This window comes from Schistocerca cancellata, chromosome 5, assembly GCF_023864275.1.
Source record: "Schistocerca cancellata isolate TAMUIC-IGC-003103 chromosome 5, iqSchCanc2.1, whole genome shotgun sequence".
Classification (NCBI taxonomy): domain Eukaryota; kingdom Metazoa; phylum Arthropoda; class Insecta; order Orthoptera; family Acrididae; genus Schistocerca; species Schistocerca cancellata.
In genome coordinates this window covers 738,309,914-738,332,489 of record NC_064630.1, presented here as the reverse complement: position 1 = coordinate 738,332,489, position 22,576 = coordinate 738,309,914, and the positions used below count along the sequence as shown (strand labels likewise).

The 22,576-nt window shown below is 39.6% G+C and overlaps 1 protein-coding gene across 7 annotated transcripts in view; it reads right to left on the bottom strand.

Moving 5' to 3' along the window:
* Positions 1-22,576, bottom strand: part of LOC126187307 (mesoderm induction early response protein 1) — a 177,540-nt gene that overhangs the window by 93,301 nt on the left and 61,663 nt on the right. For 3 of the 7 annotated variants that reach the window (XM_049928299.1, XM_049928306.1, XM_049928301.1), the window contains exon 3: positions 10,753-10,914. The exons of 3 other annotated variants lie outside the window; for them this stretch is intronic. In XM_049928299.1, the coding sequence (XP_049784256.1) occupies positions 10,753-10,914 (162 nt within the window). Of the gene's footprint in view, positions 1-10,752; positions 10,915-22,576 lie in introns of those variants that run through there. One more of the 7 variants, XM_049928303.1, reaches the window with a different exon arrangement.

Sequence of the window (22,576 nt, the reverse complement as noted above, 5' to 3'; positions counted from 1 at the left end):
GATTTCCACCCCCTCGTATTCTTATGGATATATGGACAACCCTGCAGGATTCATGGTGTCAGCTCCCTCCAGCACTACTTCAAACATTAGTAGAGTCAATGCCACATCGTGCTGTGGCACTTCTGTGTGCTTGCAGGGGTCCTACACAATATTAGGCAGGTTTACCAGTTTCTCTGACCCTTCAGTCTAGATTATGAACGTTATGAAACTTATAAACCACATTTCACAATTCAGCGTCCTTTTTGGTATATTTTTATATTTTATCTGTGTTGCTGTGGCTCATCATATGTAAGACCATTCTTTTACATCTTCCTGTATATTTTTCACATACGTTCAGCACTACGATAAAATACTGCTAGAGTCAGCAATAGACCACCTTGTTTTATTAGGCATTATGTCATGGCTTGTGCCCTCAGTTACATTTTGGAATGTGTCATATTCACATGAACCTGTACTGTCTGTCTGAAGTTCTTCTCCCTGACTCGGTATGTGTCTTTCATGCACTCTACATTGTATTTTCTTGTTTGTCTTTCAGCTACCATTACTGGAGTACTCTCGATTTTTGTGTCTTTTCAAGACATTTTGAACATGGGTATATGTGAAACTCATCAATGAAGCAGTTGCCTTACATCTAGTGACTTAAATATTCATCCAGTGTCTATATCAGGAAAGTTCAATATTTTAAATTTCATAATATGGGCATGTACTTTTCGCGTGACAACATGCACATCTTAAGGGGGAGATCAACATGCAAATTTAATTTTAACTTATTACATAATTTAGAACTTGAAATTTAACGATCTATTATTGCTTCTTCAGAAAATGGAGTATCATGACTGAATAATAGAAGGGAAGATCGGGAAGGAACGCACAATAATTTTTTCTTCTCTGGTATTGCAGCTGGAATGTTGTTTCACGACATTGCAGTTTGAAGTTTGCGCCAAGAGGGTATGTTGTTTCCACATGCAGCTCTAGTGACAGTAACGTTAACTATGAAACAAACATGGCACGCACGTTACTGTCATCAACGTGTGAAGATCAGTAAAGAGGTATTCAATATTTGTGGGCCAAAGGGCATAAACTGGGTGAAATTCACAGCGGCATGTAGGGCATGTATGGGGAGGATTGCATGTACCATAGCAATGTCTCAAAGTGGCATGCTTTCTTTGAAGAGGATCACGCAAACCTTAGTGATTCATCGTGCTCCAGGTGGCTGATAACATCTGCAACTGTGCAGAGTGTCAAAGGCATTGAAGCAGCAATTTTGAACAACCAGCACGTACAACTGCGAACCTTATCGCAGCAGTTCAACATTTCCTATGGTGCAGTGTATGATACTGAAATTTTGTATAGTTACTGCTCGCTGGCTGCCTAAGAACCTGACAGACAACCATAAGGGCCAGCAAATGATGACAATCTTAGATCACTAAGCACATTAAGCTGCAGTAGGGCAAAACTTTCTCAAAGGAATCATCACTGGTGATGAGTCGTGGGCATACCACTATGTGCCTGAAACCAAGCAAGCCTCTATGGAGTGGAAACATCCTGGTTCCCCAGTATTAAAAAAAAAATCAGTGACTCAATCTGCTAGGAAAGTGCTTGTGACAGTGTTCTGGGATATGCATGGTGTGTTATTGGAGGACTTGGCTGAACATGGGATCACTGTGAATGGTGCAGCCTACTTTGATTAAGTTATGTTGTGCCCTTACTGACAAACACCACAACATTAATGCTGAGAGTGTCAAACTTCTTCATGACAATTCTTGCCCTCATGTTGCTGCTCCTGTTCCTAAGAAAATCGCCAAATTTGGGTGTAAACTGCTCCAGGATCCACCATACAATCTGGATCCAGCACCACCTGACTTTCATTTGTTTGGTCCCACGAAGAAATTCCTGGTCGGCCAACGTCTTGCGACAGATGCAGAAGTGAAATCATCAGTCTGCAGAAGGCTATACTCCGACCATATGGGCTTCTATAAACAATGCATATTGAAACTGGTACCACGATGGGAGAACACTGGTGACTATGTAGCAAAAGATATAAGTCCATTTGTGATATTTTTGTTTTTGTTTTCTTACCTATTAAACTTTTTGGTAACATAGTTATTGTGCATTACCTTCTGATCTTCCCTCGTACGTAGCAATGAACACATTCACACTCTCACTTACTCACAAGACGCACGCGCACGCACACACGTACACACGTACACACACACACACACACACACACACACACACACACACAAAATATGGTACAGAAAATATACAATGATACTCAGAGATATGTAACAGCATCATTATAATAAAAATCTTTGGTTGGAAAATTATTTAATCAAAGAATTTATTGCCACAACATTTATTTACGTTTATTATGCCAGTGATTTTAACACAGGAAGAGGAAGGAAGAAGAAGAAGAAGAAGAAAAAAATTTGATTTGGTAGCAAATATCTGAAGAGAGATCATAGTTATCTTTGCAGTAAAACAACAGAACCAACTACTACTATAAGAAGAATATGTTATAGTATACATCAGTGAGCTTCACAAAATGACAGAAATTGCAATTAAAAATAAAACTATCTTATCTAACTTTTCAGAATAATTTTCTGATATAAAAAATTGTAATAATATAAAAAATAAGTTTATGGGCATTTAACATAGCATGTATTTAAATATGGGGTCATACTAACCTCTTACAGACTAATACAAACACTAAACAGTGTTTAGTTTCATAACAGAAGCAAATATAACATTCCTTTGAAGTGAATAAGTTACAAGTTACTAAACAAACACATTTCTCTGGAAGAGTTAGACTTTGTTGTCCAGCAGTAAATTGCATGCCTGGAAACCTACAGGTTGAGGTACTGAATCCCGGAATTATCAGTCTGCCTTTAACCCTACCTTCACCTCTTAATGATGTAACGATTCACGAGGAATGACACACAGTATGAAATTTATGTTAAACTGTAGAGCCCCTTTCTGCACTAGAACTACTGGAGTAGGTTAGTAACACATAAGTCACTAATGTGGCATCCAATTGAAAAACCTGAACTGCTGTGCCACACACAATTATATTATTATTATTATTATTATTATTATTTTACTGCAAGACACCGAAGTTACTGGAAGTTAAATTTATGCTTGACTCTATTTTTACCTTCAGTAAATTACACAGGCTGCTACGTTCACTTTGCTCTTTACAATGCATAAGTTTCAAGTGTTTGCTTTATATTCCTTCGGAGCATGAAGCATTTATAAATTAATATTTACTACACTGAAACTGTCCTGAGCCATAGGTTATGGGCCCAGGATTCATCATCCTGCTGTAATTAAATTAAATGTAGCACAGTTTACTAAAACAAAAATGTGTATTATTGAAATTTTACAATTCACACACAAATGAGAACATTGTGGGGTATCTTGGAGCTGACTAACAAGAAGAGAGAACTATAATAAGTGGCAGTTTGCCATGATGGTATATCTGCAACATAAACAACTGTGGGGAAATTGTGGCTGAAATGCAGGTACGTGCTGCACGAGCAAAAGTAATTTTATTCGTTCATCTGTTGGTTTACAGGTATGTCCAAAATATTGCATATGCAAAGGAACCATGGGATAAACAGAGAATTCTACAAAGATTCTGGGTTTCATATAGAATAGGCTTGCTGAGAATGCTTCTGATAACACAAGTACAAAGCTGCTCATCTATGGAAAATGACATGTCAAAGATCATTTCTACTTGCAACAAGTTGCATGGTTTAAGTTCTTAAGTAAAGACAAATGGGACTGTTCCATTCCAACTGCTGAGCTCCCTGATGAGCACAAGCTAATGATTATGAATTTGGAAAATTCAAGTATTTCAACCACGGGAGAAGCAATTAAGAAACAGTCACTGAAAGAGGTAATGGGCGACATTTTCTGAAAATAATCATCTGGTACTGCAACTCTTCAGCTTAAAGTGTAGAATGACTGAAATCAAAGAAGTGTCAGAGCAAAGCCAAATACCACTGGCTAAAGCAGCAGTAGTTGTGACACACTTCATGGCACCGGCATCAGGGAATGTCAACACAACACACTGCTACATAAGACTCGTGCATCTACACATATTTCAAAGTGCTTGTACAAATTTAATTCACCCAAGGCAATGACCAGTTCAAAAATTATTGCAGCCACAATGGGAATATACTGTAGAAAGAATTAACACACAAACTGATACTCTTACAAGCAGTACTAAGAGAAGAATTAAAGTACAGGATGCACTGAGGCTCTCATATGTGTGATATTGTGAAGACTCTTGTTGTCACAGCATCTCTTGTCAATGGAATGCATGAATTAGATTGACTGCCAAACTGACCAGCTGAGGCAATGCTGATATTGTCGCCAAATGATGCAGGCTGGGGCACCAACGATCTAATATAATGACAGTTCTTTTTGGCCACAGGTAACAAGCATATAATGGCTGTCAACAACCCTGTGTAAAATATCAAGGAAATAAGCAGACCAGACTTCCTTTCCAGCATGCTACCTCTCAAGCTGACAAGCCTATTGGAATTAGTTCATTCAGATGTGTGTGGATCAATGTATAATGCATCAATATGAATAGCTAGGTACTTCCTGACTCTAATCCATAATTACTCAATACAGGTTTTTGGATCATTTGAACTTTTGAGAAACTTGTTGAAAACTGGAAAGAGGATTTGAAACTTGCACAATGGAAAGGAAGAGTTAAATGTAAAATTGGCAAATTTTCTGAAAGAAGGAATCAGACAACTGTATCTCACAACCCACAACAAAATGATGTCGTGAAATTGTCCTAACTAGACCATTCAAATCTAAGATACCGATGAAGTTCTGCACAGAAGCAGTCTCTAGAGCAGAGCCTCTTTCCAACAGATCACTTACAAAGTCTCTGAACAAAATTATGCCTGAGGAAGTATTGTCAGGAAAGAAACTAGATCTTCACACCCAAGAATAGTTGGTAGCAAATAAAGCACATATCTAAATTTCAAAGGTCATTAGGAGGGGAAAAAACACTAAATTTCTACATGTGGGATACTGTGAAGAAAGTACACCATACAACTTATTTGAACCTAGTCATTGGAGGTTACTAAATTCAAGGGATGTCGTTTTCAATGAGGAACTAGTTTAAAAGGTTTCAGTAAAATCAACCACTTCTTATCATCCAAAAGATCAGAACTATTTATTCCATTCACAAATGAATAAGAGGATGAAGCAGCAGAAACAGGGTAACAAGATGTTAAATTCAAACCTGCTACTACTCAAATAAGTATAATTTACAAGAGGTAACCACATATGAAAATAGAAGAGTTCAGTCTTAACAAAAAGATGTTGAACCATTTAAGGATATTCAGCTACTGAGAAGATTTTCCAGAATATCTAAACTTGGAAAAATGGATGAATATGTTTTTCATCATTCTAAAGAGTTACCTGATTCAGATACATCAACACTGGTAGAAGCACTACAAATGTGAGAATCTTGACAAATGACTGCAAGGAATACAAGAAGAATTACGACTGCACAGATAAAACCAAACCCATATAAAGATGGTTCTCCCATTAAACAAAAGAATGATTAATACCAATACAGTTTTACAACAAAGAAATAATTACAAGGGAGCATTATGTTCTATAAAGACCACCTTGCCGTCAAAGGAGGTCAGCAAAGAAAGGTTTAGATCAGGGGTGTCCAAAACACGGCCTGCTTGCAGCCCAAAGAAAGTTTCACTGCGTGCCAAGAACTGAGCTCTATAACAAGGCCAGACAAAAAAAAAGTGAGTCCACAAAATTCTGTTTATGTGAAGTCATAATAAACTGAATATTTTCAATTTGAAACTAATGTCCCACAATGGTCTTCTCTCATTGGTCCACCCCACATTCTGTTTTCCTCCAGTAGTTACTGTTAATGTTAAGCACATTATGTGCAGCCCAAAGGCACTTGTCTTCTTCCAATGTGGCCCTGGTAATCTAAAAGACACCCCTCGTTTAAATAGTGATGACCCTATGACCAGTGATTAGGTACAACTCATTAAGATGTCTGTTAGGACTTGCTACAGAATTGCTGTGACAAGATAGTGATCATCTGACCATGAGCAATAGTTGCAATTTGGAAGCTTTTTTTGGGATTCACATTTACCACTGCAGTTTAAAAGAGACTATTAGCTCACTTGGTTAGACGATTTATCTGAAGAGCCATGGTTTAGTCCCCATATAGTCATAGATATTTTTCGGCCTTTTATCATGTCTTTCACCTCTAATAATGATTAGTATCAGTGACAAGGCTCATTGCACAATGGTTTGGACTCCCTATAACAGGATAATTCAGTTGACTGGTTGAAGGATGGCACTCCAACATACTAATACCTAATAAAGAAAAGCGGTATTCTAACCGAACTTTGGGATGAGGACAGGTTCCCTAGAATGAAACAAAAATTGCTGCTCGTTCCTTATGAAAACGTTCTTTATGGCTGGAGTTTCTGATGGTGCAGGAAGTGAAATCATTTTCCAACATTATTCTGGACATGGCTGCCAATCAATGCCACGATATTAAACGTTGCTTTTCAATTCTATGACTGATCACACTCTGTTTTTACTTTTTTTATTATTTATTTCCATATGCAATAAGAGTATTATTCATGCATGGCCTGTTTCAGCCACATAAAATTGTTATCTTCTGACCTGTGAATGACAAGTCGCTTCAGGATACATATGTAGAAAAACTGCTGAGAGTACATTTTTCCATGTTAAATGACAATATACTTTCCATCGGAGATGTAAAACTTGTCAATCCTTTGAATGGTTCTTTGCCTTCTTCTTCTTCTTGGTTGGCTCTACAGTCCTTGAAGAACCTTGGCCTCCTGTATCACCTGCCTCCATTCTTCTTTGTCCATCACCTTCCTTCTCCAATTTCTTATTCCCATCACCTTTAGATCTTCTTCCATTTCGTCCAGACACCTTTTCCTGGGCCTACCTCTTCTCCTTCTCTCGTCAGGTTTTCCCATGGAAACTTTCTTGACACTCGGGGTTTCTGGCATTCTCTGTACATGTCCTGCCCCTCCTATTCTTCCCTGCTTAATTTTAACAAAATTTCCATCTGTTCAGTCTTTGAAGTTCTACATTTGTCCTTACTCTCCAGCCATATTACTCTCTCACTGCTCCAAAAATCCTTCTAAGCATCTTTCTTTCCCATCTAAATAACCAGCTCTTCTCCTCTAATGTCAATAGCCAGCCTTCTGATCCATATATTACTATAGGTTTTAATATGTTTGTATATATTTTAATCTTTGTATTCGTACTAACATTTCTGGAATTAAATACATTCTGCAAGGCAACTATTTCCATTCGCTATCCTTTCTTGAATTTCTAATGCTACTTTATTGTCCTCCATTATTACAGAACCTAAATATTTAAATGTTTTCACTCTTTCATATTCTTTCCCATTCATTACTATTGAATTCTTTTGGCCATTTATATTGGGCTCGCCCATCACCATGTACTTTGTTTTGTTCATGTTTCTAAACCTACTACTCTTGCTGCTTCCTCTAACGTATCATAGGTCCCCGTTAGTGACATTACATTCCTTGCCAGTAATGCTATGTCATCCGCATATGCTACCACTTGAACATGCCGATTAAGTATTGTTCCTCCTGGGTTTATCAGCATTTGCAGCGTCACCTTTTCTAAAACTAAATTAAATAGCATTGTAGAGATTACATCTCCCTGTTGTAGCCCCCTCTGTACTTGGAATTCAACAGACAGCTCTTGCTCTATTCTTACTTTACACACAGTTGTTTTCATTTCTGTTAAATTGATCAGTTTCAGAGGGATTCTAAATTCTTTCATGATCTGTGTAATTTTCTTCCTGTGTAGGCTGTCGTGTGCTTGCTTAAAATCAATGTACAACACATGTTAATTGCTTGTTATACTCATTAAACTTCAGTAGCAGTTATCTTAATAAAAATATCTGATCCATCATAGATCTGTTCCTTCTAAATCCAACCTGATAGTCCCCCAATATCCCTTCTATCATCCCTTCAAGCCTGGAGGCTAAAAGTTTACTAAATATCTTACATGTTACGTCCAAGAGAGTGATTCCATGATAATTGCTACATTTTGACTTGTCGCCCTTTTTATCTAATGGGCAGATAATTCCCATGTTCCAATCCTTAGGCATTACCTCCTTCATCAATATTTTCTTTATCAATTCATGGACTGCCTCCTCCATTTTCTTTCCCCCATATTTTAATAATATCAATTTCCTGGTAATAAAAACTGGGTGCTAAATCTGGTTTTTGTTGTTTTGTGTTTGGATATGTCATCCTCCAGGTGTTGTTCTTGCTAAAATTCTCTTCGCTTCAGTTTTTATTTCATTAATTGCCAACTGCATATGAAATTCAAGAAGATTTGTATCCCCCCCCCCCCCCCCCAAAAAAAAAAGAAGAAGAAAAGGAAAGGTTAGGGTGAACATACTCTTCTAATATAGTTTAGAGTTCTTCACTGATCTTTTGAAATTTGTTCATAGATATGTTTTGTGTTGGTTTACTGTCATTAGAAACAGACACAACCTTTTATTGCCTTTTCCTTTATCTTCCAACAGTAAATGCTCATAAAAAAATGGTGTACACACAAATAATTGACGCTGAAATTGATTATAAAAATATATGTATGACTACAAAGTTAATCATTTCGAGTAGGTGTTAAACTAAATGATAACGCAAAAAGAATGGTGGAAACTGTGTTCCCCAGTCACTGGCCATGATAATCTTCATCTCAGTACAGCCAAGTTTCATAAACAATGACAAAATAAGAAAGGTCACCCCTAACTGAGCTGTTGTGAATTTTGACTTACAGCAGGCAAATCACAGTATTATTGCACCATTTCATACAACTTGTGTACATATGTGTTGCATAGATTTATGACTTTTTTACATGTCCATTCTGTTTCTAATGTTAGTTCCATTTCCAAAGTATGTGTTATTCACATTCATGACTATTTTTGAGAGTTGGCTCAGTTTCTAATGTTGAAAAAAGTGGCACTAATGATTGGTCCTATATCTTTGTGCGGAAATACACTTACTCCATCGTATGCCCTTGATCTGTGAAGAGAACCTCATGCTTGAAGTGTGTGTATGAAAAATAAAATGTGAGATGTATAAATCTATGTCTGTAACTAAAAAAAAAGATTGAAGGGACTTCTTGAAGGACTATATTGCAATATGTCCCACCTTATTCTTAATAGTCAGTGGTTATAGAAAATAATAATACCTACCTAATAATAGCAGATAATAATACCTTAAAGCATAATTCCATCTCAAATGAAATGACAGTTGTACAGTTGGTACACTGCAGATTAAACATCAAAGGAGTACTAATACAATGACTCCTACTAGCTGCCTGTAAAATTAATCAGTTCTAGTAAAGTACATCCATCACTTCATAATTTCATTCACATAAGTCGGGGAGGGGTGGTGCGACATAAAGCACTAAATTTCAATGCATTTTTAAAAATTTACAGGTGGGTTTTGTTGCAAATCAATGAAATTGAAAAATATGAAGCAAAATACTGGACAAGCAAAACAACTATCCAGCAGAGTAAATGGACTCACACCAAAAGATATACTCATAAGTGCTAATGTACTGACCCATTACCAGGGCTAGAGAAGATATTTTGGAGAATTCTAGTGAGACATACGAGGCCTGGTGTCAGTGCAATGTTTTGTCAACCCAGACCAACAATAAAACAAATTACATGTCATAATCAAAACTATAAATTCATTTCCACACAATGTAACAAGTTCTTTTCTTCTCTCCCCACTGTTTTGGGCCTGGAGGACATTTTAATCATGTGTGTTCCTACACAATGTCTATTATCAACTCTGTAACCTCCTTTTTTGCTCCACACAGCTTTTTTTTCTTTACTAGTATGTTAAGTTTTGGCAGAATACAGATTATGGAAGGAGTAAATGTATAGCAATTCATCATATAGTTCAGATATTGAGTGGTCAAAAGAACAGAAACACACACACACACACACACACACACACACACACACACAGTGGAACAGCTGGTTACATTGTGACTGATTAATGATTTAACAGTGTGTTTCCAGATTTTCTGCCGAGTTGTTATTTCTATTTTATTCACAATAGTTCCAGAACTGACCAAGCCATCTTCAAGTGCTGCGAGTTCTGGTATTATGGGAACTCGATCTTTGTCTGAGTGGTGCAGTATGGCTAGTGTAAGTTGTTACGTTGGGGTGAATTTGGTGACAGCCCTACTCCACATAACACCTCCCATGCCTGTTGGGCTGCAATGCTGGGATAATTTAGCCACGCATGTATATGTGTGTGGTGTTGCTAGTCAGCTTCAAGGAAGAACATTGAAATCTTAGCAATTATTTCTGTGTTCTTTATGTTTCTCTTGAACCTCAATGCCTCAGCTGTATGATGAGTGGTTACTTTTACTCCTTCTATGATTTATTTCTCTATTGGCTTTCTCATGAAATAAAATCACAAATTAGTTTCTAACTTACTGCTGCAATAGATATGAAAGAAATCTAACGAAGGCTTAGAGTGGGAGACGATAAAGCTTTTGGTGCACTATTCAACAGAGTTTCAGAAAAGACTGTGAATCGGCACGATCAGGAAAAGTGTTTAATCAATCAGATGTTCTAAAGCCATAGCCATCATATTCCATTCCTCCTCCCCCCACCCCCAATGCTGATTCTGTCATACCTACCCTCTCTTTGTAGTGTGGATAGTTCTGTGGCTGGATCCTCTGTTGCTTCTAATGCTTCTTCTTCATCAAGTGTTCTTTCATCATCATAATCATCCACCATCATCTCCACAGTTGGTGTAAACTCAGAGTCGAGTGCAACCAGGCTGGGTGCAGTCTTCTGCCCTGGAATATAACCATACTTCTCCCTTGCATTGCACTGAAGCTGACATGAAGCCGACTTCAAAAACAATTCATGCACCACAGGAAAATTTTCTAAATATGCCACTATGTGCGAATGAAAGCTCTGACACCTGGGAAGTTATATGAATAAGGTTAAGCTTGAGGACAATGGTAATCAATCATTGCAGAAGAATGTATATTTTAAAATATAAAAAGATGTAATGGCTTCACGGTTAATATTCTTACAACACATAGATAAAATGCAGTCAACCAAGACTGAAGAAGTACAGTGCTATAATCTAATCAGAACCATCCACCAGACAATGCAGCAATGTGTAAACTATGCAAAATGTTTATACAGGAAGGAGGAAAACATTTACAATAAAAATCAGGAGCATGTAAGAGTATAACAACTAATAATTAGTTCTAAATTTGTACACTACAGACAAAACTACACCAGCCACTGAAAAACAGGCCTCATATAGTAGCAGGTTTATTTGCATTTAATTTATTAATAATTCAGGGCATTTCCATACTGCATAAATGTTTTTCGGTTAGATTGTTAACACTAATGCTGATGCTGAGCTACCTTCAGGGAAAAATCATACGGTGGAGTTTCAAAATGAGTTGGAACATAGGAATGACAGACTTTAACATGAGGAACCAAGATAAATACACAGAATTGAAATATATTTCTGCTTTCAAATTAAGCTGAACTGATTGATGAAGTTGCTGGCTGGTTTTTGTTCCCCATCCAGAGAAGTATAACTGTAGTTAAATGCCAATTATGATCCAGTGGTGAAACAGCAAGAGTTATTACAATGGTATTATGTGCAGGATAGTAAGGTGTATGAATTATTGTTATCAAACTTAAATTTAATTAGTGTAATTAGTTATGTTGTGTGTGTGTGTGTGTGTGTGTGTGTGTGTGTGTGTGTGTGTGTGTGTGTGAGACGGAGGGGAGTAGGGGGGGGGGGGGGTTAAGAGGAAGAAAACTGGATATCAAAATAGAAGACTAAATACATGTTGAGAAATTATAGTTACAATGTTGACAAACGTCAGCACTGAGATGCTTAAAGCCATTTCAGAAACTATAAGTATATATGCATTTTGTCTCCTCTGCACTGGTCTCAGTCACTACTACTTGTGAATTCTTGCAATACCAGTAGTTTCTGGTATATGTATGGCATAAGCCACACAATGCAAAGACAAGCAGTTTCATTTAACAAGTAGCACATAAAAATAATTCTATCTATCTATCTATATCCGAATCCCGCTCCAGCTACTGCCGGGTCTGGGTGCTGACGAGTCCTCTCCATTTGGCTCGGTCCTCCCACCACTTTTCTTCCTCCACTTGCTGCCAGGTCACACCTCTCCTTTCAACAGATATTCTCACTCCCATTTTCCACCATGTTCTTGGGCGCCCTCTAGGTCGTTTCCCATCCATCTTTAGTTCTTCCATAATTTTGGGGAGTCTCTGCCCATGCATCCTCTTAACATGCCCATACCATCTTAATCTCTTTCTTTCAATTTCTTCTCTCATACTTTCTTGTTTGAGGTCCTTTCTAATCTCTACATTCCTTACTCTGTCCATTCTTGTTTTTCCCTTAACTGCTCTGAGAAATTTCATTTCCCCTGCTTGCAGTCTGCTCCAGTCCCTTTCTTTCATTGTCCATGTTTCTCCACCATAGGTGACAATAGGGAAGTAATAATTCTTATACATCAGGAGTTTTGCTCTTTCTGAAACTTCATTATTCCAAATCAGATGTTTTATTGTTTGGTAGAAATTGCCTCCCTTCTGTAACCTCCTATTAATTTCGTTAGTTATTCTTCCATCCCTAGATATTTCACTCCCTAAATAAGTGAAACTTTCTACCACTTTGAGGGGTTCTCCATTCAAGGTAATATTTCCATTGATTCCTCTCTCTCTTCCAAATACCATTACTTCACTCTTATCTTTATTTATTCTTAATCCATACCTTTTCATTATTTCCTTCCACGCATCAAGCTGTAACTGTACATCTACCTCTTTATCACCCCATATTACCATATCATCTGCAAAAATCATCTTTTTGTCTTTTTCTTTTACTATATCTTTAACTGCCCTATTCATTCCCTCCATCACAACAGTAAAAAGCGCAGGAGATAGAATACTTCCTTGCTTAAGTCCTTGTCTTATTTCGAAGTATTCAGAGTTCCCCAATGGTGTTCTAATTCTACAATTGTGGCCTCTGTACATTGTCTTTATAACATTAATGTATCCATCTTCTATATCTATCTTCTTCAGTTCTTCCCAGAGTCTTTCCCTGTCAACTGAGTCATATGCCTTTTCTATGTCTATAAAAACCATTATCACCCTTTTGTTATACTCCCAACTTTTTTCCATCAGTTGACGGATAGAAAATATCAGGTCGATTGTGCTCCTTCCTTTCCTAAACCCATGCTGTTCTTCACACAGCTCCTTTTCTATCTTTTCACTTATTCTCTGTTAATAACTCTGTTAATAACTGTCATCAAATTGTCCTTGAAATGTTAGGAAATAGCTAAAAAAAAAAGTGCGATTAGACACAGAAAAAAGTGATAAAAATAATTGAAGCGTTGAAAAGGGAAAGCATGGACGTCACAAAAGTTGTATTTCCATTACAGGAGAAGTGAAAAACATATGTAGATGTGTTAAAAGGAGTTTATAAACTTCTCGTGAAACCAACTCGTATGCCACAAACACATGAAACTTTTCTCAGCATCATCAATAGGCAGGCACAGCTGTTTTTTTGTACAACTGCCTGCTATAAAAATATCGGAATGGTTCAACATCACTGTGAATATCCCTTGCTGCATCTTCATAATAAGTGTTTCGTGGCTTTCTATGCTTTTCATCTTCTCTGCTTACTTCCTTTTCGATTACTATTTGGTCACAAGTCACACAAATATCTGAACAGGAGCAATAAAATGAAAGCTTCTTGAAGTGTTTTCTGAAAACCTGACAATAAAATCAGTCATCAATGCTCGTTGTGGAAAAAGCTAGCTGAAATACGCCTTCAAAAATAACTTTCTATGTCAGCAAAGACAAAAAGTGATCTTTGATTAATTCAGCATCATATACTTGTGTCCATGAGGCTGATCGTTCATTTGCAATTGTCTCCTTTCTATTGGCACATGATCTATTTTTTTATGCCTCAACACTTAAAGTGGTGTTTGCAAGGCCTTTACCCTTGCTACTACGAACAACTACAGAAACTAAACCATCTCATCTAATAACTTACTGGCTTTACCATGCTGCTAGCATGGGTCCTCACTATGTTTCCACAGAAAAACTGACCTTTTCTTTGCTCCAGTAACTTAGATTCTTTCCTATCTCAATACCTCAATTACGGATAAATCCTATGATTATGATAATTTATGTCATATCCCTAACATCAACTGTAAAATGTATGAGCACAAATGGTTTGAGGTTTAGGATATTTACTTTTTTAATACTAATGCTTCTGTGTCCACTGTCAAATAACTGTTTTTCTGGAGGACATATTCTATGGAGGATAGTCCATTTATAATATTCCCAGCACTGAAGGAATGTTCGCTGAGAGATAAAATGTGATGTATTTTCAGGTAACTGAAGCCTGGTTCATGAAGCAACCAAAGTATGCAAAAGTGTAACGAGAATGGTGGCCTTTTCATGGGTTAATTTAATTGATAATGATGATGCTTTCACCTATTCAACACTGTCCAATTCCAGTCTGTCTCAGATTAAAAAATCATACTGAGTGAATGAGCCTACAACATTTAACAGGTACCTTTTTACACAATTAAAATTATAGTTTAAAAATAAATATATAAAACAAAGAAGAAAAATATAGCAGTCTCAACTGACAGTTACTTGGATAAAGGACACTACAAGTTTTCTGCAAATAAATGGTTGGCTGGCCACCAATATAAAATGAAGGAAGAAGCCAGCCACTCAAACATTAAAACCTGCTGCTTAACAACTAAGAAAAGAGTCTTGTTTCCTCATAACATTGGGCACGCATCCAATTGTGACTTAAGAGTAGAGCAATGTTACCAGTCAAACCTTTTAATGTCCTAGTATCTGCACACAGGCACCAGTCAGTCAAAATATGGAACACTGTCATAATGGTGTCACATGCAATGCATTTAGCAGGTGGCAATGCATTCAGCAGGCTCACCATGACGGAGGAGGATGCCATGTATTGAAGTGCAGTACCCTTCAGGAATGCAAACTAGGATTTTCATGTGTTTGCAGTTACTCTCTTTATAAACATATCCACAACCGTTAATGTCAGCAGCAGATGCACCTCATATGAAGTCACAGAATTCTCATTGCACACCCACTTGGCTGCTGCATCTGTGATCTCATTAGCAGCAACTTGGCATGCCCTATTAGCAAACAAAATTATACCTCTTTTGCTTACGTTCTTAAAGGACATCAGTAATACTTTTCACTTGGCATATCCAGAACTAAAAGAAAATCAGCAGATTTATTTTAAAGGGATTTGTTTACTGTTTTGTAAAACACTGCATCAGTCACAGTGCAGCACCACTGAGAATGCTGTTCTCGAACAAAGGAAGATTTAGTTGGCATTCGCAAGCAGCTGAAAATCACCCTAATTACTGTCAAGTGATAGGAATCTGTGAAAGGGTGAGTTGGGAGAGCTCTCAGAAGTTGTGCACCAGAGATAACAAATGTACCTTAAGTATTACCCTCTCCTGTATATCCTCTCTCTTCTACAGGAAGTACAGGATCTATCACTACTCGTACACTTGACTGCCAGTGGCATGTCAGTGGTAGGGTTAGGTGTCCTGTACAGAGGAGACAGAGACTGAAGAGAACTCAGAGTGTTATACTGACCCCTCTAACCAACAAATCCGAGGTGTGTCTTTCACTCTTTCACTGAAACCAAGACTGAGACAGGGGAGACACTTCACCCACTGGGAAACCTTCCATGTCCTACATCAAGAGGAGGCAAATGTAAGCGCTAGGGTTCTATTAATCATTGGAAATTCAAACATACAGCAAGTAACGGTATCCGTTAGGGAAATGGCATCAAAGGATGAAAATCAAACAAGATGCAACCAAGAATGTATGCCAGGGGGGCTCACTCAACATGTTGATAAGGCTATTCCGGCAACCATTGAGGGAGAGGGTGCAACCAACTGCAGATTCTGGCACATGTTGGAACAAATTATGCCTGTCATTTTGGTTCTGAGGTCACATCTGAATCATTCCAGTAACTGGCAGAAAAGGTTGAGAAGACTAGCTTTGCACACAGAATTACAATACAGCTTACAATATGTAGCATTATTCCCAGAACTGCCCATGAACTGCTGGTTCTGCATTGAGTGAAAGGTTTGAGTCAGAGACTTCAACAGTTCTATTACAAGCTATGTTGTGACCTCCTGGACTTTGATCACATAACTGAGCACTGAACTGTCCCCTAAATGGGTCAGGTATGCAACACACATCATAGGCTACACCCAGATAACTGAAAATGTCTACAGTGAGCACAAATGTTTTTTAAGATTAGGTGACTCATCATTCAGTTCAGTTAACAACAGCTGTAAAGGATCCAGAACTGTCAGTGTCGTCGGCTGATACTCGTATCCGAGTTTTCATTTCTCTCCTGAGATTTCGTTTGTCACGGTTCAGGCGTGGAAGTGTCGTTGATGGCTTAGCAATCCAATCCTAGCGTGGAACAGGCGGCCACAGACATTACAGCTGATGGAAGGTGGAGGACGTGGCTGAGCCTGGAGGAGTTTACGTCTCCGGCGTTTGTCATTCTCCATTCTTCGACGTTCCAGCTCAAAGTTTTGAAGAGCATTTGAGCAACTTTGGTCTTTGCTATTGTGGACCAGTTACTCGGATCGATGTTCAAGTTTTTCAGATTTTTCTTGTACTGATCCTTATAACGTTTGAGAGGGGCACCTCGTGGCCTTTTTAACTGTGCTCACTTCGCTGTACAGCAGGGACGGGCAGGAATCCCGCACATGTGCGGTGCACTTGCACGCGTGCAGTTAACAGGTGTTCCGCGTGCACACAGGGGCAAGCTCGCCACCCGCTTATCTCCCATCCCCACCACACCTTCTGTCCGCTCCTTCCCCTGTAATGCGTTTTGTTTCCTAGCTTGCTTTATTGAGTGAATGAATAAGGTTAGTAGTAGTGCTTGAAAGAAATCATGGTATGAAAGAGTACCTATTACCTACGATACGTTTTATTTAATTATCACAGGTGGAGTTTACAATACGTTTAATATCTGGAACAAAATTTCTACATACAGACAAACACAAACAGTTACATAAATTTTCATCACTGATGTTTGCTCTTAACCGAGACTTATTAATTCAGCAAATGGTTTTCCAGCTCTCGCTATATTAAGCGCAGTCTTATAACTTGCACATACCGCTGTGCTATTATTGTTGTCGTCCTGAAAACTTGAAAACAGTGCTCCATAAAATGTTAAATCAGTTAGATGAGAGACATGACGTGAGGAAGTCGCAGATCTCTCGTGACAACAGCAACTACGACAAATTCAAATGGCTCTGAGCACTATGGGACTTAACTGCTGTGGTCATCAGTCCCCTAGCACTTAGAACTACTTAATCCTAACTAACCTAAGGACATCACACACATCCATGCCCGAGGCTGGATTCGAACCTGCGACCATAGCGGTTGCGCGGTTCCAGACTGTAGTGCCTAGAACCGCTCGGCCACTCTGGCCGGCCAACTACGACAGATTCATCTGGTATCGTCAGATCGCTCTTCTTAAGCTCAGTCAATTCCCCATCCGCTCAGAATCCGACAATAAATGTACTCGTCCTTGTGAAATTTATTATAATGGCCTTCAATATTAAACTTCCGTTGACCAGCGAGAATACTGCCACATATTAAACATTTCGAATTTTCACGTTTTTGCACAAAGAAAAAATGATTCTCCCATTACTTTTTAAAAGAAAGCAAATCTCCACTTCTCCGTTTCTTGAAATACAACGTTCACTACATAGTGCTCGCTTCGCATCAACGTCCGCAGCTTAGCCTGGCACTACACTGCCGCAACCTGCCGGCTGTCGCCACAGCCCTGGTCGACGCTTGCATGCGAGCAGCACACGTGCAGCGCTGTGCGCTCATGAGCCGCGTGCAACGTGTGCCCGCCCCTGCTGTACAGCATTTGGTGTGGAAGTCTGTCATTTTTCATCCACTGGACATATCCGACCCATCTGAGTTGATGCCCAATGATAAGAGCTTCCATGCTATACATTTTTGCTTTCTCAAGAACAGCCGTGTTGGATATGAAGTCATCCCAAGTTCATGATATATCTTAGCTTCTGCTGGTTGAAGCGTTCTAGTTTCTTCAGGTCACAGCGATATAACGTCCAGGTTTTGCAACCATATAGCAGGGTGGAAATGACTACAGCTTTGTACACCATCAGTTTGGTGCACAGTGTTAGGTCTTTATTCAGGAAGACACGCTTTGTAAGACGTCCAAATGCTACATGGGCAGCACGTAATCTATTCTCCACATCTTTTCCAGATGAGCAGTTCGATGACAGTATGCTTCCCAGGTAGAGGAAATGGTCCACTTGTTCCAAGGGTGTATCATAAATGGATATGCTGAAGTCAGGAACGGAGGAGCCAGGAGTTGGTTGCGCCATCACCTTTGTCTTTGGAATATTGATGGAGAGACCAAATCGTTCGTACACCCTGCTGAAGGAATCAACTGACAGCTGCAAATCAGCAGGTGAATGAGCTGGAGAAGCATTGTCATCAGCATACTGCAGCTCTGTCACACGAGTGGTACTGATGAACCTTTTTGAATGGAGTCTGGACTGGTTGAATAATCCTCCATCAAACCTGTACTTAAGTTCTATTCCTGCATTGTTTACGGTTGTCTTGTAAAGCACAGCTGCCAGATACAATGCAAATAATGTTGGTGCAAGAACGCATCCTTGTTTAAGCCCAATTGTTATTGGGAATTTACCAGTCGTTGCATTCTGGCAGAGGACCTGTCCAGTCATATCATCGTGGAGAGCTTCAATCAGGTCAACAAAATGTTTAGGGCAGCCGAAGCATTTTAAGACCATCCACATGGCTTCTCTGGGAACTGTATCAAAGGCCTTTTCTAGATCGTAGAAAACAAGTAGTAAAGGCTTTTGCTGTTCTCTGCACTTCTCCTGTAGTTGTCATGCACAGAAAATCATGTCAATTGTCCCTCTTGAAGGTCGAAACCCGTACTGAGACTCAGGTAGTATAGTCTCTGAAAGTGTCTGGAGGCGATTTAAAAGGATTCTTGCAAAAATTTTGCCAGTGACAGTGAGCAGAGATATTCCCCAGTAGTTACCACAGATGCTTCTGTCGCCCTTTTTGAAGATGGTGACAATTGTGGAGTTCTTCAAGTCAGCTGGTACCTTGCGGGTTTCCCACATTAATAGAATGAGTGGGAAGAGTCTAGTTTTTAGAGGCAATAAGCTCCATCGGGATGCTGTCAGGTCCAGGAGCCTTCCCAGGTTTCACACTCTTGAGTGCCTTGCAAAATTCTTGAAAAGTTGGAGGATCAGCCATCCAGGGTTTTGGAGGGTACTGTGGACATTTTTGAGAAAATCTCCAGCGGCAGTAGAAGGGCAGTTTAACAGTGAGCTGAAGTGCTCTTTCCAACGATTTAAGATGTCCTGACTTTCAGTAAGAATGGTGGAGTTGTCAGCAGCTTTCAGTGTTCCTGATGAGGAGCGGATAGGTCCATACAGCTCTTTAATACCAGCGTAGAAGCCACGCAGGTTCCTTGCATCGGAAAGATTTTGGAGTTCTGTGGCTTTCTGTTGCCACCATTTGTTCTTGATTACTCGTATTTCACTTTGACATTTCTGCTTGAGTTCTTGAAAGTGTGCTTTCTTTTCTGCACAGGACGGATCTTGAGCAAGGGATAGGTAAGCATCCCACTTTGCATTGATTATGGCTTGGATTTCTCCATGGTTGTCATCAAACCAGTCACTTCTTTTCCGTGCACTAAAACCAAAAACATTCTCAGCAGTTTCTTTGATGATGTTCTTTAATGTGGTCCATTCTTGTTCGACATCATCTGTGGTTGCTGGAGCTTTGTTAAGTTGTTCAGCCAGTATGTCTTGGAAGTGTGAGCGAACGTTTTTGTGGTTCAGGTTGCTTATGTTGAATTTTCTGCGTGGTGGGTTTGAAAAGTGGGATTGTGGCTTGCGATACTTTGGTACTCTCAAACGGCTGACTAAAAGTCTATGGTCAGTCCAGCACTCATCGATGTTTAGTGCTGCTTTTGTGATGAGAATGTCTTCCTTGTCACGCTGTCGCGTAATAACATAGTCTATAAGATGCCAATGTTTGGAGCGTGGGTGCATCCATGTGGTCTTATAGCGGTTACACAAACGGAATTGGGTATTGCAGATGAAAAGCTCGTGCTCAGCACATAGACCAAGAAGTAACAACCCATTTGCATTGCAGTTTCCCACCCCTTGTTTACCCATGACGTCTCTCCAAAAAGGGTTGTCCCTTCCCACTCTGGCATTGAAATCACCAAGTAAAATTAATTTATCTTGAATGGGTATTTTAGAGAGAGTACTATTCAGTTGGTGGTAGAACTGATTCTTCGTGTCTTCATCACTGTCTAAAGTAGGAGCATATGCAGAGACGAAGGTGATGAATCTGTCTGAACCAATGGGTACTCTAAGAGTCATCAGTCTTTCATTAATTGAGACAGGTGTAAGTCGAAGATCTTTCACTATTTTCGTTTTTACGGCAAATCCTGCACCATGGATGCGTGGTTCTCCTGCATCCTTTCCCTTCCAGAAGATGGTGTACCCTGAATGTACCTCACTAATGTGTCCCGCACCTGAGAGTCTTGTCTCACTCAAGGCAGCTATGTCTATATCTAGCTGGGCTAGTTCTTGGGTGATAAGAGCGGTTCTTCTCTCTGGCCTGTAATTGTTCACATCCAGGAGGGTCCTGACATTCCATGTCCCTATTGTCATAATCATTTCATTCTTCTTTTGTTTACGTCTGCAGTATAAGGAGTGACCTATTGGGAGCGGATTCCCAGCCCGGTTCAAGTGTGACTTCCGATGTTTAGCCCACATTTTCTAGGGCCTTCCCCATTCAGGGTGGGCAGCGGTCATCCAAAATAGGCCTGCTAAGTCGCAGATGCAGGACCGGATTCCCGAGTAGTCACACGGGCTCTCAGGAAGGCGACCATCACACACCTGCCGCCAATGTGCAGGTCCAGACTAGTAGCTTCCAGTCTCACACAGAGCCTGCTACCATCGTCCTTATCCCATCGCCATTGGTCTTTAGAGAAAATGACAGGAGAAACTGCCATTTGCGTGAATTTGTTTAAGGTGAATTACAGCTTGCGAGGAAGTGACCCACACACTATGATTCTGGAACAATTCATCACGGCACATATGTATGTGACATGTGACTTCAGGTACCAGAACTGCAACAAACTGCCGCGAGCTCGATGATGGCTGAGCGGCGCCTTTACAGCCAGTTCGTCTGGCATGACTTCTTCCGCCTCCACGAATTGTTGAGAACCTGGGATATAAGATTCTTCTTCTGCTCGTTTCGCCGTTGGGTCGAAGGGTAGATAATAGATACTAGAGAGGAAAGTGAAAGACACCCTTGGGCCTCGGAAACCTAATACCGTTGAGGTTGAAGAAACCAAGAGTTGGCCGAGGGGGGCCGGATAGGAAAGGAAACAGGAGAAGCCTGACACAAGTAAGTGGAAGTAATGCCAGGCTTAGCTAAGGGCCCGTGTGGTTGCCACCCACATACTCCCAAGACGGGAGCCCCCTGCGGGTACTGTCAGTGTAAGACTGAAAGAAAAGCTCCCTACGGCCACAAGTATTAAAATCCTAATTATTAACTTAACAACAATGTGAAATGAAGTATCAGAGTTAGAAGTGGTGTTCTAACAATGGTGTGGAGCACTATTATACAGCATACACAAAACTGGTGAACACCCGAAAACAGCAGCAGAGAGATATGAAACTGCATGCAAGATTGTCTGGGCAAGACTCAGTCAGTATCACGGGCAGGCATAAAAGTCTAATAAAAGTCTAATTGGATCTTTCTATCAGCCACCAGACTCACCTCCAGATGTAACTGAAAACTTAAGAGAAAATCTAAGTTCACAAATATATAAGTATCTCAGTCATACTATCATCACTGGAAAATACTTTAATCATTCGACAACTGATTCAGAAAAATAGTTTTTCAAGTGGTGGGCATGGCAAGATGTCCTGTGAACCATTAATTGCTTTCTGTAAGAACTACCTAGGACAGATTGTTTGGAAGCCTTCTCATGGTAGAAATATATTGACTCTAAGCACTTTCCTGTCTAAGCAGTTTTTCAGGTCCCACGTTGGTGACATGCTGTCGGGGACATTTTGAGCTGGAGAATAGTGTCCCTCACGGCAGTGTCTTAAGTGTTACCCTCTTTGGCCCAGCTGTAAACACTATCACATGTAAGATAAGACGCCCTGTACAATGCTCCTAATTTGTGGACGATTCTGCTGTTTTCTGTTCCTCCTCCACAGTAACACCCAACACTGACTCATCAGTTGCAGCTTACTGTGCGGAGGTTAGAGGAGTGGACTTCAAAGACAGGTTTTCAGTTTTCTGCGGATAAGTGTGTGT